The sequence below is a fragment of the Chelonoidis abingdonii genome, chromosome 7, assembly GCF_003597395.2.
Source record: "Chelonoidis abingdonii isolate Lonesome George chromosome 7, CheloAbing_2.0, whole genome shotgun sequence".
Classification (NCBI taxonomy): domain Eukaryota; kingdom Metazoa; phylum Chordata; order Testudines; family Testudinidae; genus Chelonoidis; species Chelonoidis abingdonii.
This window is the reverse complement of record NC_133775.1, coordinates 11,459,255-11,473,760: the sequence shown is the minus strand read 5'-3', so window position 1 is coordinate 11,473,760 and position 14,506 is coordinate 11,459,255. Positions and strand designations below refer to the sequence as shown.

Genomic DNA, 14,506 nt, shown 5'->3' with positions numbered 1-14,506 from the left:
TGTAATTTTTTTTAAATTATCTTGTAAATCTTCTGAAATAGTAAGGCAAACGCACAAGAGGAGAGAGTTAAGATTGAGCATTCAACGTTAACATTTGGAATGCCCTGACTTCTGAGTTCTTGATTTCTCATCCTTAATGTTCCAGTAATATTGATTTGTGAATGGATTAGCTTACGTACTGTATAGTACTTGAAGAGGTTTTTTAATATTTCTTTCTAGAAATACAATACCAATTTCTCTTAATATGTATTAGTAATGTATTAAGTTTATTAAACGTACAAGAATTAGTAAAATTCCTTCACATCACTTCTTTCAAGGATCCAGTTTTGTAATAAGATGATTGTCCTCAGGTCACACTGACATCAATGATGGTTGAAGATCTTTTCAGGATTAAATATAAATATTGTTTTTGAGAACCTGTTGGAGCTACATCCAGTACATCTCATTTATTTTTGTACTGACAGGCAAGATTTTATATCTTCATACTAAGTGCTAATTCAGCTTCTGGCACCAACAAGCTAGTAGTATTACATTCAACATTGAGTCATTAAAGTGACAAACAGTAATTTTATGTGAAATATAATTGATTTATTAAGATGTTGGCTTTCCAAATCTAGCTGCTTTCAGTCCCGCATAGTAATTTGTAGAGAGAGAAATTGTATTTTATGACTGACTGTTTCATTATTTTGTCTGAACTTTGCAATATGCTTTTCCCTTTCAATTGAAAAATAGATCAGGGTTTCCAAGGACAGTTTGGTAAAATGAACCCTCCTTCTGTCCCTTGGGACCATGGGACCCCTACCCATTTTCCTCTCCTCCGAGGAGTGTGGCCTTACAATATGCCTCAGAACTACATGCAGCAGGGAAATGCCAGCTATCCACCGAACAAACCTTTCTACCCTCAAGGTACTAGAACAAATAAAGGAAAGCTGTGTCTCTCTTACTGTTTCAGTGGCTTAGAAGCTGATGAATCATGTTTCGAATACTTTGCTTCCCTGGAAGCACAATTTGAATTCCAACAGAGTCAACTCAACACTTCATCCTCACACAGTAGATCAGTTGAAGTCTATGTTGGGATCTTTTTAAACGAGACTTTAAAATCCAAGATCCTGTGTTCATGGCATGAGCACAAAAATTCTATGGCACTTTCTGAAAGAGTAGGGGTTTGCACTGCTTTCCTTGACCAGAATACCCCCCACTCCTTCCTGCCATCCACCCTTCTCCCCTTGACTGTTGCCCCCAACACTAGAGCCACTTATATTTCCGTAGGAGTAAACCAGTTCCTGTGTGTTTATGCCCCAAACCTGCAACTGTGTTACCCATGAATATTCCTAACTCACTATGCTTGTGTTCCATACATCAATTTCAGGGGGCTACTTGCGTGAGTAAAGGTTAAAGGAATAGGCCCTTAAGGCCTAATCCTTCAGCATGATGAGCACTCTCAACTTTTAGTGACTTCTGTGTAATCTTGCAGGGTTGGGCTCTTAATTCATAAATGGCCTGATCTAAATCCCATTGAAGTCAGTGGAAAGATGTCCTTTGACTCCAGTAAGAATTGAATCAGGACCAAAATTTGAAGGTGCCAGGATTCTATGATGATGGACAATCTTATATAATCTTAGATAGAATCCTTAGGGTGAAAGGTACTGTATGTACGTCCAATTATTTCCTTTACTTGCATCTATTGAATGAGTCAGGGCAATATTTCCATCTTCTCTGAAATTACCGTTTTATCTCCTGCTGTAACTTAAATGAATTCAGATAACCTAATGTGCAAATAAAAGTGTATTGATGACTCCGAGATATTCAGAGACTGGGTTAAAATAGTGCTGCCTTACAGATAACACTGGATACCAGCACAGCTGGAATCTGTGCCAGTCAAGTAGATGTTTTTATTTATAAATGCCTAATATATTAAATATAGCCAAGCACTTTTAAGTCAATCTATTTTGCTAAAATAATTGTAATCCATTTTCTTTTAGCTGGTCCACTGATGCAGAATAACCAGCGGTTCTCGCTTCTGTCTCAAGGACACCCACACTTGAATATGAATTACATTCAACAGAAAAAATGAAATGTAATGGGAGGGGGGAGAAAAATCAGGTTCTGATTTAAAATCTTAATGCAACATGTTTAGATACAAGATTATTTAAGACTGTTTTTAAACTGTATCATTTGTATATAGATATGATCTATAGTTTTTACTAGTATCACAAAAGTGAGTGATACAAATTTCATCTATTTTATTACCCTATTTTTAAGGGCAATTGTGTTTTTGTTTTATCTTGGTAAAATGTAAAGAGAGAATTTTTAAAATTAAGTTCTTTATTTTCTATTAGCTGTATTCATACTTTGGTTGCTTCAAACTTTATATATATTGTTCTAAAAATAAAATTAGAAAGGGATTTCATGTGTTTTAAAAAAAATTGTCACTTCTATTCTTTACAGAACTATGTAGTGCCAAAAAAATTTTTAAAGGAAAAAATAAAACAAGTGCAAAACCAGGATTTAAGGTTTTTCCATACTTGTATATTGGAATGTGTTTGTTCCATATTTGGGTAATTAATATAACAAATAAAATATAGTTCTAGCTTAAAATCTTTGAAAGAAGGGATGTGAACACTGTAAGTGGCTTTGAAAAACTGGGTCACATATTCAGAACCAAAATGTAGCTGATCACTTCAAGTTTTTCCAAAATAATTACCATCACCATTTGCTATTACTGTATTTTACGGATCACACATTTTTCCTCTAAATATACTCAGTATATATGGAGGGAAAGTGTGTACATCTGCTTCCACATTCACAAGCTTTAAATCCAATTATGTGCAAGTACTAAACAGAAATCAAGCTGTGCTGTGACACTGGGCCTCAGATAAGGGAGAAAGGAACCTGTCATTAAACTGATCCTTCAATAAATTGCATCTTGCGTGCTTACTGTATATCATATACTCTGTACATTGATAGAGGCTTTAACCTGCAGGGATATATTCTGGCTTGACTTTTTATAATTTGTGCCTTTCAAAGAGGGAGGTGATTTCTTATTGCTAATTTTTAGTCTTTAGTTTGGCTTCCTTAGGACAGTCTGACCCAAACAGCCGATTTGATAGCATAGCCACTTTGTTGTGTAGCAGTCTTAAAATTCCATTCTGAATGTACTTAGCTCTGTCAGCTATTGTCTGACTTTATCCAACATGTTAAAGGCTGGTTGTGCTATTGCTTTCAGTCTTATGTCTTTAGCATGCCATGGACTGAATGTCTTTTTCCATATTATAGTAGCAGATTAGGATCAATCTGTTAAATTTAGAAAAATCTTAATCACAAGATATTCTTTTTGAGTGGAAAAAATTCCTTCCAAAGAGATTATTGTTCCCTACATGACCAACAACTGCACTAATTCTGCCCTTGAGAAAGTTTTGAGACGTGGAGCTCATCAGTCTCCCAAATAGCCATAGTTTCATATTATTAAAAAATTGAAGGAAACAATTGACAGATGTAGTAGACATTCTTTTAAAAATTAGCTCCTTTTGAGAATGTTGACCCTGAGATATCACTGAGGGGATGCCAGGCCCCAGCTGGCACAGGCGGTGTAGTGCTTGACAGGATCTCTTGGAGTTGAGCCTGCAGCGCAAAGAGCTCTCTTTTGTGGGAAAGTTCTGTTGCCATCTGCTCCTGTTTAGGATTGGTCACTAATGTAGCTGGAAGGAGGATGAAGAGATGGAGTCCTCACCATTTCATAGGCCACGTCTAGACTACGCGCCGTATCGGTGCGTTAAAATCGATTGCTCGGGGATCGATATATCGCGTCTAATCTAGACGCGATATATCGATTCCTGAGCGCGCTTATATCGATTCCGGAACTCCACCAACCCCAACGGAGTTCCGGAATCGACATGGCAAGCCGTGGACATCGATCCCGCGCGGTGAAGACGGGTGAGTAAATCGATTTTAGATATTTGACTTCAGCTACGTTATTCACATATCTGAAATTGCGTATCTAAAATCGATTTTACCCCGTAGTATAGACCAGCCCATATATAGCACTGAAGGCATGAGTGAGTCACAGACAATATGACCGGTCCACACATCTATAACAAATGATAGCAAAGGGATAGGGCATGAGATGAAAAGGATGACTGTCATGAGAGGGCCTTACTGTTATGTATGTATGCTGTTAGTTTATCTTTGGATTTGTAACAAAATCAGTATTAGGATGTGTGGACCGATTAGAATAAAGGCTCAGTTCACTGATGATACTCAAACTCTTCATCTCTGTATCTGACTAGGAATGGGGCCTGGGTGGGGACTAAATGCCTGAAATTCAATTTGGACAAGACAAGAGTCAATCATAGTAAGCACAGGGAATCCTCCAGAGGACACTTGCTTCTGTTTGTTAATAGGGGATGCAAACCAGGGGAGCCTATTGGATCCCCAACTGGTTTTAGACAAAGTTGTGTTTTCCATCTGCATTTGGTGAGCGAGCTTGCCACAGTTATTGATGTATTTGTTGCCTCCATCATAATTCTGGCCACACGTTCTACTTGTGGCTGTAACTGAAGACAACGTGGAAGCTTCAGCTAGTGCGTAACATTGCTGCTCCATTTGCTGGTGGTGGCGGTTTCAAACAAGGAGCAGCCTGCCTGCCTGCTTACTTGTCTACTGGGGCTCACAGTTTGCTTCCAATTCCAGTGCAGGATGTTGATTTGGATCGTCCAGTCTTTTTCTGGCTATTCTTTAGACTCCCTCTTGCCAACACTTGAGATTTGCTTGGGCTGACAGTTTCTAGATTTAAATGACAGGATGCTCAGTGAGGGGCCTCTCATTCTGGAATTCACTTGCCCCGGTCCAACAAAGCCTGTATTTGTGGACCTCAGGGTACATTTTAAGCCCCATCTATTCCACAGGCTTTTGCCCAAGAAGATTGAGACTCTTTTCCATATAGTGATCTTTTGGGTAACCCTAGCTCACCTCATTAACTGATACTAACCAATTGATCCAATATATTAATTTTATAGCTATGTTTATTTATAAGAGCATAGAACACATTTTAAATGATGAAAATCGCACATCCTTCCTCTGAATTTTTGTTTTTAAGGTAAGTCTAAGCTAATATTTCAGCTCTTGCCCCCTTGGCTTTGGAACAACTTGCTCATTGAGCTATTCAGTTGCTGACCTCTTATTAAAGATAAACAGAAATGTTGACAGTACAGTTGTTCTCATTCAGATGTATTAAACAGTTATGGGCTTAGGCACTCCCCTCTTCCTGCTGATAGTTAATGAGGCAGATGCTGCTAGGAACATAGAAATTGCCCCCACTGAATCATCTTCAAAAGTAGCTAGTACTAGATGCTTCAGAAAAAAGTGCCAGAATCTCTTTAAGACTATTATGGAATAACCTGGCCTCAATGGAAGTTTCTTCCTCCTCCTATTAGTGACAGGCTTATGCCCTGAAACATAAGCATCTTTTTTTAAAAAATCCTCTCTAACAATGGATATTCTCATTAATCATATAAAACCTTTCTGAATTCTGCTAAGCTCTTAGACTTTGACACTTTGTTGCAGTTGTTTAAAAAAATCCTTTCAGTTTAAAATGCATTGCTGTTTAGTTTCATTGGATAAACCCTTATTCTTGTAAAACTAGACAATAAACAACATTTGATTTACCAGTCCTCGTCTTTTCAATTTCAGTTCAGAGAAATATTTTTATGGCCCTTATAGGAGATAACAAAAGTAAGAATCATATATCGTTTTTAAGACAGAGTGACCAAGCCTGAACCCAGCATTCCTAGTGAAGATGCTCTGTTGATTTACACAGCATATTCTTATGTTTCAGTCCTTCATACATCAATATTTTGTTTGTGTTTGAACACTTGTGCATTGAGTAGTAACTACCTCCTTGCTACTGATATAAGGCTCAGTGGTCTGTAAGGTGACCCCTAAAGCGGTTTTTAGTTACTAGAGTGTTTTTAAGCAGAACAGGCACTGCCCTCCAGTTAATGATTTTAATGAGTGCATATTTATTAGCAGCTCAGCCACTTCACTAGGACTGATCACTCAAAGATTGAATGATTTGTTGCTATTTAATTTATCAGCTTGTTTCAGTACTACTACTTTAATCTTCAGTCTCTGGTGAAACTTTTATCTGAAGAGTTTCTCTCCACTGTCACCTGCAATGTAAAGAAATGATTTATCTCCTCTGTAACGAGCCTTATCCTTGACTGCACTTGTAATTTTGATAGTCTAGCTGTCTCATGTAACTTTGCACCTGTAACTCTGATAGTCTCCCTCGTCATGTCCTACCTTTGTTATACATAATAACTTTTCATGGAATTTGTTGATTTCTTACCAGCCATAGTTTGATTTTCATTTGCTTCATTTATTGTGAATTTCACTGTTCCAAAAGGTACCTGTATTGTTTTGAGTGACCTCTGCTGTTTAATCAAACATACTTTATCAACACTTGACAAGTTTAACCTGTATCCCCACTGCCTTGCGTGGATTACTAGTCCAAGCAAAAGCCTGATGCAGGCATTTGTCTAGAGCCCTGGGTGAGCCAACTAACTTGGATTGAAACCACCACCAAACCCAGCTGAGAGGTTTTTGTGTATGGAGGGGAGAAGAATTAGAAACAAGAGCCCATATTAACTGCAGTTAAGATACAGCTTAAGCATGCAAAGGTCAGAGGGGGTCAACCCATCCTGTTTTGTGCAGTTCTGGCCTACATGGCTGATGCCATTGCTTCAGATTCTATGCTTTTGTTAATTGCTATAAGCTTCATGGTTATGAAAAAAACTTTCCAAATGTAAACACTAGGAACTGATGCAGTGTTTTCTTCCTGAGTCTGCACACGGACAGTCGGAAACAATGGCTCTACCAGTGAGTGCACCCACAACCCTCCATTTCATTAGGTGTTAATTCTTAAGCAGAGGGCTCATAATATAAACATTAGCTACTTAATTACTGATAATTTTAGTGCAGAGCCAGGGAGTTGCCAAGAGCCAGGGAGTTGGCACCACAGGCGAATAAAAGGAAAAATAAAGACACACTGAAGGAAGAATAAAGGCCTGATCATGCAGTGAAGACTTTTCCCTCCCAGTGAATGCTGAATGTGACAGTAGCATACCAAATAAATGGACAACTAAGACTTCAGTTACTAGTCACGAGCTTATCCAGCTTATTCTACCCCTAGAACTTTGTGACACTCAGATTTCATCAGTGCGAGAAAGGACTGTATACTCCTAACAACTACACACTTGAAACTGTTCTCTAAACGTTTGATCCAAATGATATGAACAGTTATGCACATAACTGTTGTCAATTACTACATTAGACCTGACTTTGCCTATTTGAGCTAACCATTGCCCAATTTCCCCGAGCTGGAAACGCTAGTATTAGACATGTAACTAACTGTTTGTATGGTGGATTTAATGTGTTTAATAATAATAAGTTGAGATATACGCTAATCTCATAGAAACTGGAAGGGACGCTGAAGGGTCCATAGAGTCAGGCCCCTGCCTTCACTAGCAGGACCAAGTACTGATTTTCCCCAGATCCCTAACTGGTCCCCTCAAGGACTACTCACAACCCTGGGTTTAGCAGGCCCAATATTCAAAACTACTGAGCTATCCCTCCCCCCATAAAAATATACGATAAAAATGGTTTATGGATTAAAAAGCAATGTGATTTGTTAGGCCTAGAGGCACAGAAGTTTTTAATGGACTAGAATTTCTTAAAAGCAGCAAAGAGTCCTGGGCACCTTATAAACTAAACAGATATTCTTAGTAATAAGAGTTGAAGGTTGCAACTCTGAGCTCTGCACGTTGTATGCTTGTAGCTGCTTTGACTCGACCTGCCTGTTAAATGTGTAATTCAGTGTTGAATATATCAGAGGGGTAGTCCGTGTTAGTCTGGATCTGTAAAAGCCGCAAAGAGTCCTGTTGTCACCTATAGACTGACAGAGGTTTTGGAGGCATGAGCTTTCATGGGTGAATACCCATTCTTTTGAGTGATTGCCTCATATCCATTCCAGTAGTGTGTATAGCGCCCGTGTGTGCATGCTCCGTCGGAAGACTTTTACGCCTAAGCAACTCCAGCAGGGCGCAGCAGGTCTCCCCTAGAGATTGGCAACCGCCAATGGCGGCTAATAATAGTACCCTGGCGCCGCCGTCAGCTCCTCAGTTCCTTCTTACTGCCATGTCCGTTCCTGTTGGAGACGTGTGGAACGCGGCATAAGGCTGTCCTCCACGTACCCTAAGCTTCCTCCTATGATTTGTCACTTTTTTCGTAGTTCCAGTTCTAGTTGTAAACTATAGAATAGTTGTAGTTAGTAGTTCTTGTTTGTAAATATTAGGTCTAGCGGGGCTTGGGGTTCTAACGCCTTCCCCGCGGCCAGCGCGGGCCTCATGCCTGGTTCCGTCCGGCTGGGTTTCAAACCGTTGCCTCGGCCTGCAAGAAAAGCCGATGCCCACCTAAGCGATCCCACACAGACGCGCTGCCTGAAGTGCCTTGGCGGCAATCTGCACATCTCCGGAGAAGTTTCCGGATTTGTAAGGCCTTCAGACCAAGAATGCACGACAAGAGCCAGCGATCACGCGTCCTAAAGAACTCTCCTGATGGAAGCAGCGCTTAACCCTTCCTCCCGGCCACCGAGTTGCCGCCTCAGCTTTGGCAAACCGGAACCAACTCCGGCCCGCGAAAAATGCCACGACAAGCCGACCTTCCTCCGGCCACTGGGCCTGGGGAAAAGACCGTCAGCGTCCCTCCACCCCGGCAAGCAGGCCGGGACGGAGCCTTTGCCCGGTACTCCCTTTCTCACGACTCTTTTTTTTACTTCCTGGCCGCAGCCAGGCCAGAGCGGCTCTGGGCCATGGGATTTCGTCGACTCGGGCCCGCGGGAGGTCCGCTCCGGGCCAAGGAGGTCCCGCTCCGAGCCTGGTCCCTCCCAGCTCCCCCGCTAAGAATCTGGGGGGTCGAGCTGGTGGTCCCATCTAACGCCCAAGAATTTACTCCTTCCAGGGACCTCCATTGTGTTGAACCCGGAGCCTGCGCTGCCCAACTCCCCGGCACTGGGGCACCGCCGGGGCGCGCGTTCTTCAATCACAGGGCAAGCCGACGACGGACCTATGGCGGCTACCAGCGAGTGCGTCGAGTTGCGCCCGTGCTACGGCCCTGGGGCCGTATTCCCCCGGGTCATCGTCACCGCTGATCACGTGCTAGTCAAGATCCTGCGTCCGGCCGCTCCCGGCGTCATTAGACCCCCAGGTCCCTGAATAGGCTCGCTCTCTGAGATGCCGCTCGCAGTCCCGGCACCGCTCTCCGCGGCGGTACCGGTCGTACTCGCGGCGTAGGTCATCTTCATGCCAGTGCCGATACTCCCGGCACCGCTCCCGCTCCAGCCATCGGTTACCGGCCACTGTGACTCGAGAGCCGAGTTCTCGTTCGTCAAAGGCGATCCAGATTCCAGGTCGAGGGTATCCTCCAAGGCACCGGGCTGGTGGATCAGGTCCGGGTCTCGATCGCGGCACACCGCTATGGAACTCACGGCACCAGATCTCCGGCACGAGGAGGTCTTCGCAGTCAGGAGTACGGGACAGTACCACTCTCGTTCGGTAAGCGGCGCCTCCGTGGCCCTCTCGCCAGACATCAGTCTCTTCGCGAGCGACAGTGCATACCTAGACGCTCACAGGCTAGACCTGCTGCTCTGTTTTCCGAGACCCGTGCAGGAAGCATGGCCCTCAGCAGTGGGGTTCTGGACCCCCTGGGCGTACCACCAGGCCCAGGGCCCTCAGCAAATCCGCTCCGCGTCGTCCGAACAATCCGAACACAGGGCCCCGGAGGCCACCTCTTCACGTCCTCCTCCGTCCCCTACAGAGGAGAGGTCATCTCAGCCTCAGGACCCTGAGCACCCACCAGAGCCATCGGACGCAGTACCCCAGACGGAGCCGCCGACGGATCCACTCCTGCCAGGTCTCTCCTCGTCTTCCTCCCGGATCGAGGCAGTGGCGGGGACGACATCCACCAGTCCCCCTCCACTTGACCTCAGGACACACCAGGACCTCCTCAGGCGCGTAGCGCAGAAACATGAAATTACAGGCTGAGGAGGTCTCGGAGGTGGAGGACCCAGTAGTGAGCATACTGTCGGCAGATGCGCCCACTCGTGTCGCCCTTCCTTCATCATTAGGACCATCCAAGCCAACGCCACGACCATCTGGCAGTCCCCGGCTTCCGTTCCCCCGCTGCTCGCGGCGTGGAACGCAAATACATGGTCCCCTCGAAGGGCTATGAATATTTGTATGTTCACGCCGCCCCCATGTTCCAGACTCGTCGTCCAGTCTGTGAACGAGAGAGGGAGCGCCACGGTCAACAGGCCCCGGCCCCCAAGTCTAAAGAAGCCAGGCGTATGGACCTACTTGGCCGGAAGGTCTATTCTGCAGGCGCCTTGCAGCTGCGGGGTAATCCAACCAGCAAGCTCGACTAAGCCGCTACACCTATATACACCTGGTGGCGGCAGATAAATTTAAAGAACTGCTTCCGCAGGACGCTCGGTCAAGAATTCTCCGCATCCTTGATGAGGGAAAGAAGGTTGCAAGAACTTCCCTGCAGGCAGCTTTAGACGCTGCAGACTCGGCCGCCAGAACTCTGGCCTCGGGCGTGTTACTATGCGCCCGCATCTCTTGGCTACAGGTCTCTGGCCTCCTCCGGAACTCCAATGCACCATCCAGGACCTTCCGTTTGAGGGCCAGGGCCTGTTTTCGGACAAGACTGACCTCGGCTGCAAAGCCTTAAAGATAATAGGGTCATTATGCATGCCTTGGGGATGCACGCGCCGGTCACCCAACGCAGACCTTTCCGACCCCAGCAACAGCACAGGCCTTACCCACAGCCCAGGCAGAGGCAAGACTACGCCAGGCGGCGCAATAGAAATGGCCGGTGGGACAGTCAGTCGGGCAATCAGGGAGGACGAACCAAGGTTCCTCCCTCCAAGCACTTCTCCGGCCCGAACCCCTTTGAAGGTGCCACCCTAGGGGCGCTGATCAGTCCTCCTAACGGATCCATCTCCTTCTTTTCTCCAACCATCTTTTTTCTCTCCCGTGCGTGGTCCCAGCTTACTCGCGACGCTGGGTCTCCGACGGTTGCGGCTGGGATACCATCTACAGTTTGCTTATTCCCACCCTCCTGCCCCCCCTCGTCCCTCTTCACGGGACTCATCTGAGCACTTCCTCCTCAGGGCGAATGCTCCGCAAGGACATAGAAGGAGGTATCCAGAGAGCAAAAGGGCAAGGGGTCTAATTCCCCGCTATTTTCTGCATCCCAAAGCCAAGGGAGGCCCAGGCCTATCCTCGACCTGCGAGAGCTCAACAGTGTACTCGGAAGTTGAAGTTCCTATGGTATCCACTTGGGACCATTCCCTTCCCTGGATCCCGGAGACTGGTAGCCGCCTCGCATGCAGGACGCTTACTTCTCATAATAGCCATCTTCCACCCCATGGAGGTCCCTTCGGTTAGTTTGCAGCGGCGTCCTATCAATTACGGTCTCGTCGCTTCGACCTCGTCTAGCCCGGAGTGTTCACAAGCGCATGGCTTAGTTCGCCCAAACACATCGCGCTAGAGTGCGGGCATGTGTTCCCCTACCTCAACGACTGGCTATCCGGGGACCCTCAACGAGCGAGCGAGTCTTGATCCACGCGCACGGTCAGAGGACTCTTCGTAACCTGGGCTTGATGCTCAATGCGAGACGTCGATTCTAATCCCCGCTCAGAGGATAGAGTTTAGTGGAGCCATTCCGGCTCCACCGCGCAGTAGCCTCTCTTGTTCGAGGTTCAGGCTTAGAAGCCATCATCCACAGGATTGCTGCGCGCCTGACCAATACGCACTTGTGCTGACCTCCAGGCCCACATGCAGCCTGCACATTCGTCCCAGCGTACGCACGCTTCCGTCCTAGACTCCTCAGTCCTGGGCTCATTCTCATTACCATCCGCTATGGCTGTCCTTTGGATGCGATTGTCACACAATTCCTCAGGACGTCCTTGACGCCTCTTCCATTTGGTGAGTGGGACCAGTCCGTGTGTGTGTGCGGGCTCCCATTCCATCCGCTCCAGCCCTCGGTCTCCCTAACGACGACGTCATCAGACTTGGGGCTGGGAGCTTCATCTCGGAACTCTCGACTCCAAGCCGCTGGTCCCTCCCAGCTGGCCCTTCCACATCAACGTGAGGAATATTAGGGCGGTCCAGCCTAGTGATCGTCATTCCATCAGCACTACGTGCGTTCGCTGTGTTTCGGTTTTCCAGCTGAAACACAACGACGGTTACTATATAAACCAGAGCGTTGCTATGTTGTCTCTCCTCTGGTTCGGAGGCACGATGAGGCTTGGGACTCTGCTATACCCTACTCCATTTCACCAGTATGTGCGTCTTTCTCCGGGGGTTCGTGGGGTCGAACTAGCTGGCGATCATGTGAGCAGTCCGTTCCTCTCCCACGAGTGGTCCCTTCTCCTGGACGTCGCTCTGCGCTCTTCCGGAGGGGGCTCTCAGATGACCTCTTCGCGTCCCGCCAGGAACAGGAAATGCCGCGGTGTTCTGCCTCTTTAAGGCTACCCGAACCAGGCTCGGTGCAGACTGCTTTCTATCCCATAGGTGCACACCTTGTTCTACGTTCGTTCCGTTTTCCTATTAATCCACACAGGTCTCTGAAGGTGCGCAGGGGCTCTAGTATGGCCGCTTGATCCTGATCGCTCAGGCGTGGCCCGGCAGCATTGGTTCTCCATGCCGGATGGAACCTGTCGGGTAGCCGACCCTGTCCCCCCTGCCGCTTCACCTGGACTGATCACGCAGGACACGTCTCGGACTCCATCACCCGACCTTCAGTTCTCACACTCACAGCGTGCTGCTCTGAGTGCTGACCAGTCCTGAAATGCATTGCTCGACCCGTGGTGGAGTGCTCTTGGGAGGTAGGAAGCCTTCTATGGGGCCGGACGTACTCAGCAAGGGAAGCGTTGTACGTGCTGTTGCACGGAATGGCTGCTTCCCCCTCACCGAGGTTCCATCCCTAACATCCTCAATTACTTGTCCCTTAAGCAGCAAGAGCATGGCGTATCATCTCTCCGGATTCAGTTGGCAAGCTATCTCCACCTTCCACCGAGGTAGCGATGGCCGTTCCAGTCTCTCTCACCCGTGGTGACTAGGTTCCTTAAGGTCTGGGTGTCTTTACCCCCAGATTCGCCGCCCCACCCCGTTCCTGGGACCTTAAACCTCTTTTTGTCCGACTTATGTCCCCCCGTTTGAGCGTTGGCTACGGTGTTCCCTCCTCTCTCTCTCCTGGAAGACGGCATTCCTGGTAGTGCATCAACTTCCGCGAGAACGGGTTGGAACTGCGGGCCTCATGTAGAGCCCCTATATGGGTGTTGTTTCCATCGTGACACAGGGCAGCTGAACCGCCACAGCCTTTCTCCCAAGGTGGTCTCGCTTTCATGTAAACCCAGGAGCTTTTCCTACCCGTATGCTCCCGAATCTCACTGACCCATCGGGACAGCAAGCTGCACTCCTTAGAATGTTCGCAGGGCAACTCGCCTTTATGTAGAGCGAACCAAAGCCGTTCGCAAATCCCACCAGCTTTTCGTTGCATAGCTGACACGGCGATTCAAGGGGGTTTGCTGCTCATCGCAGCAGGATCTCCTAGGGTGACGTCATGTATCGGGCCTGTTATGACTGGCTCATATCCCTCCGGACCACGTGACTGCCGCACGTCTACCAGGAGCCACTACAAGGGCTTTCCTAGCTTGTGCCATCCAGGAAATCGCTCAGAGCACGACCTGGTCCCGTCCATACCTTCGCTCCCGACTTGCCATGGTCCAGCAGATCCAGAAGACAACGCAGCCTTCGGCTCGCTATACTAACGCTGCGACCTCTGCACTCCGACCCCATGCCTGTGGAGCTTGTGGAACACCTACTGGAATGGATATGAGTCAACTACTCGAAGAAAGAAAAGGACGGTTCTCACTTTATTACTGTTGTTCTTCAAGATGTGTTGTTCATATTCCATTCCAACACCCGCCCTCCTCCACAACTGTCGTTGAGTAGCCCGGCAAGAAGGAACTGAGGAGCGGCGGGCCGCAGGGATATATTAGCCGCATGGCGGCGCCATCTCGAGGGGCGACCTGCCGGCCCGCTGGAGTTGCTAGGGTAAAAAGTCTGTCGACGAGCGTGCACATGGCCGCGCACACCTACTGGAATGGACTATGAGCACACATCTCGAAGAACAACATTCAAGCGTGAGTAACCATGCTTTTCGTCGGATTTGCGTTACAAACACATACAGACTTCTATCACCCCAAACGTAATATAAGTAAAAACCAGTAGCATTGCTACACATCTGATAGTTTGTCTCATGAAGGACATTTACCAAATGGCGGATTAATACTATAACAAAAATATTTATAGAAACGTTCTTTCTATTCATTTGGCAGTATTTGCATAAATGCATGCAAACAAAGTAATGTGGGAACAGCATG

The 14,506-nt window shown here is 46.9% G+C and overlaps 1 protein-coding gene across 2 annotated transcripts in view; it reads left to right on the top strand.

Annotated features, from left to right (window-relative positions):
- The window catches only part of TUT4 (terminal uridylyl transferase 4), an 83,432-nt gene extending 80,925 nt beyond the window's left edge, over nt 1-2,507 (top strand). The window contains exons 29-30 of one of the 2 annotated variants that reach the window (XM_075067613.1): nt 733-906; nt 1,983-2,507. In XM_075067613.1, the coding sequence (XP_074923714.1) occupies nt 733-906; nt 1,983-2,074 (266 nt within the window). In that variant the 3' untranslated portion in view covers nt 2,075-2,507. The remainder of the gene's footprint in view (nt 1-732; nt 907-1,982) is intronic. The other variant, XM_075067614.1, reaches the window with a different exon arrangement.
- The last annotated feature ends 11,999 nt before the right edge of the window (nt 2,508-14,506 follow it).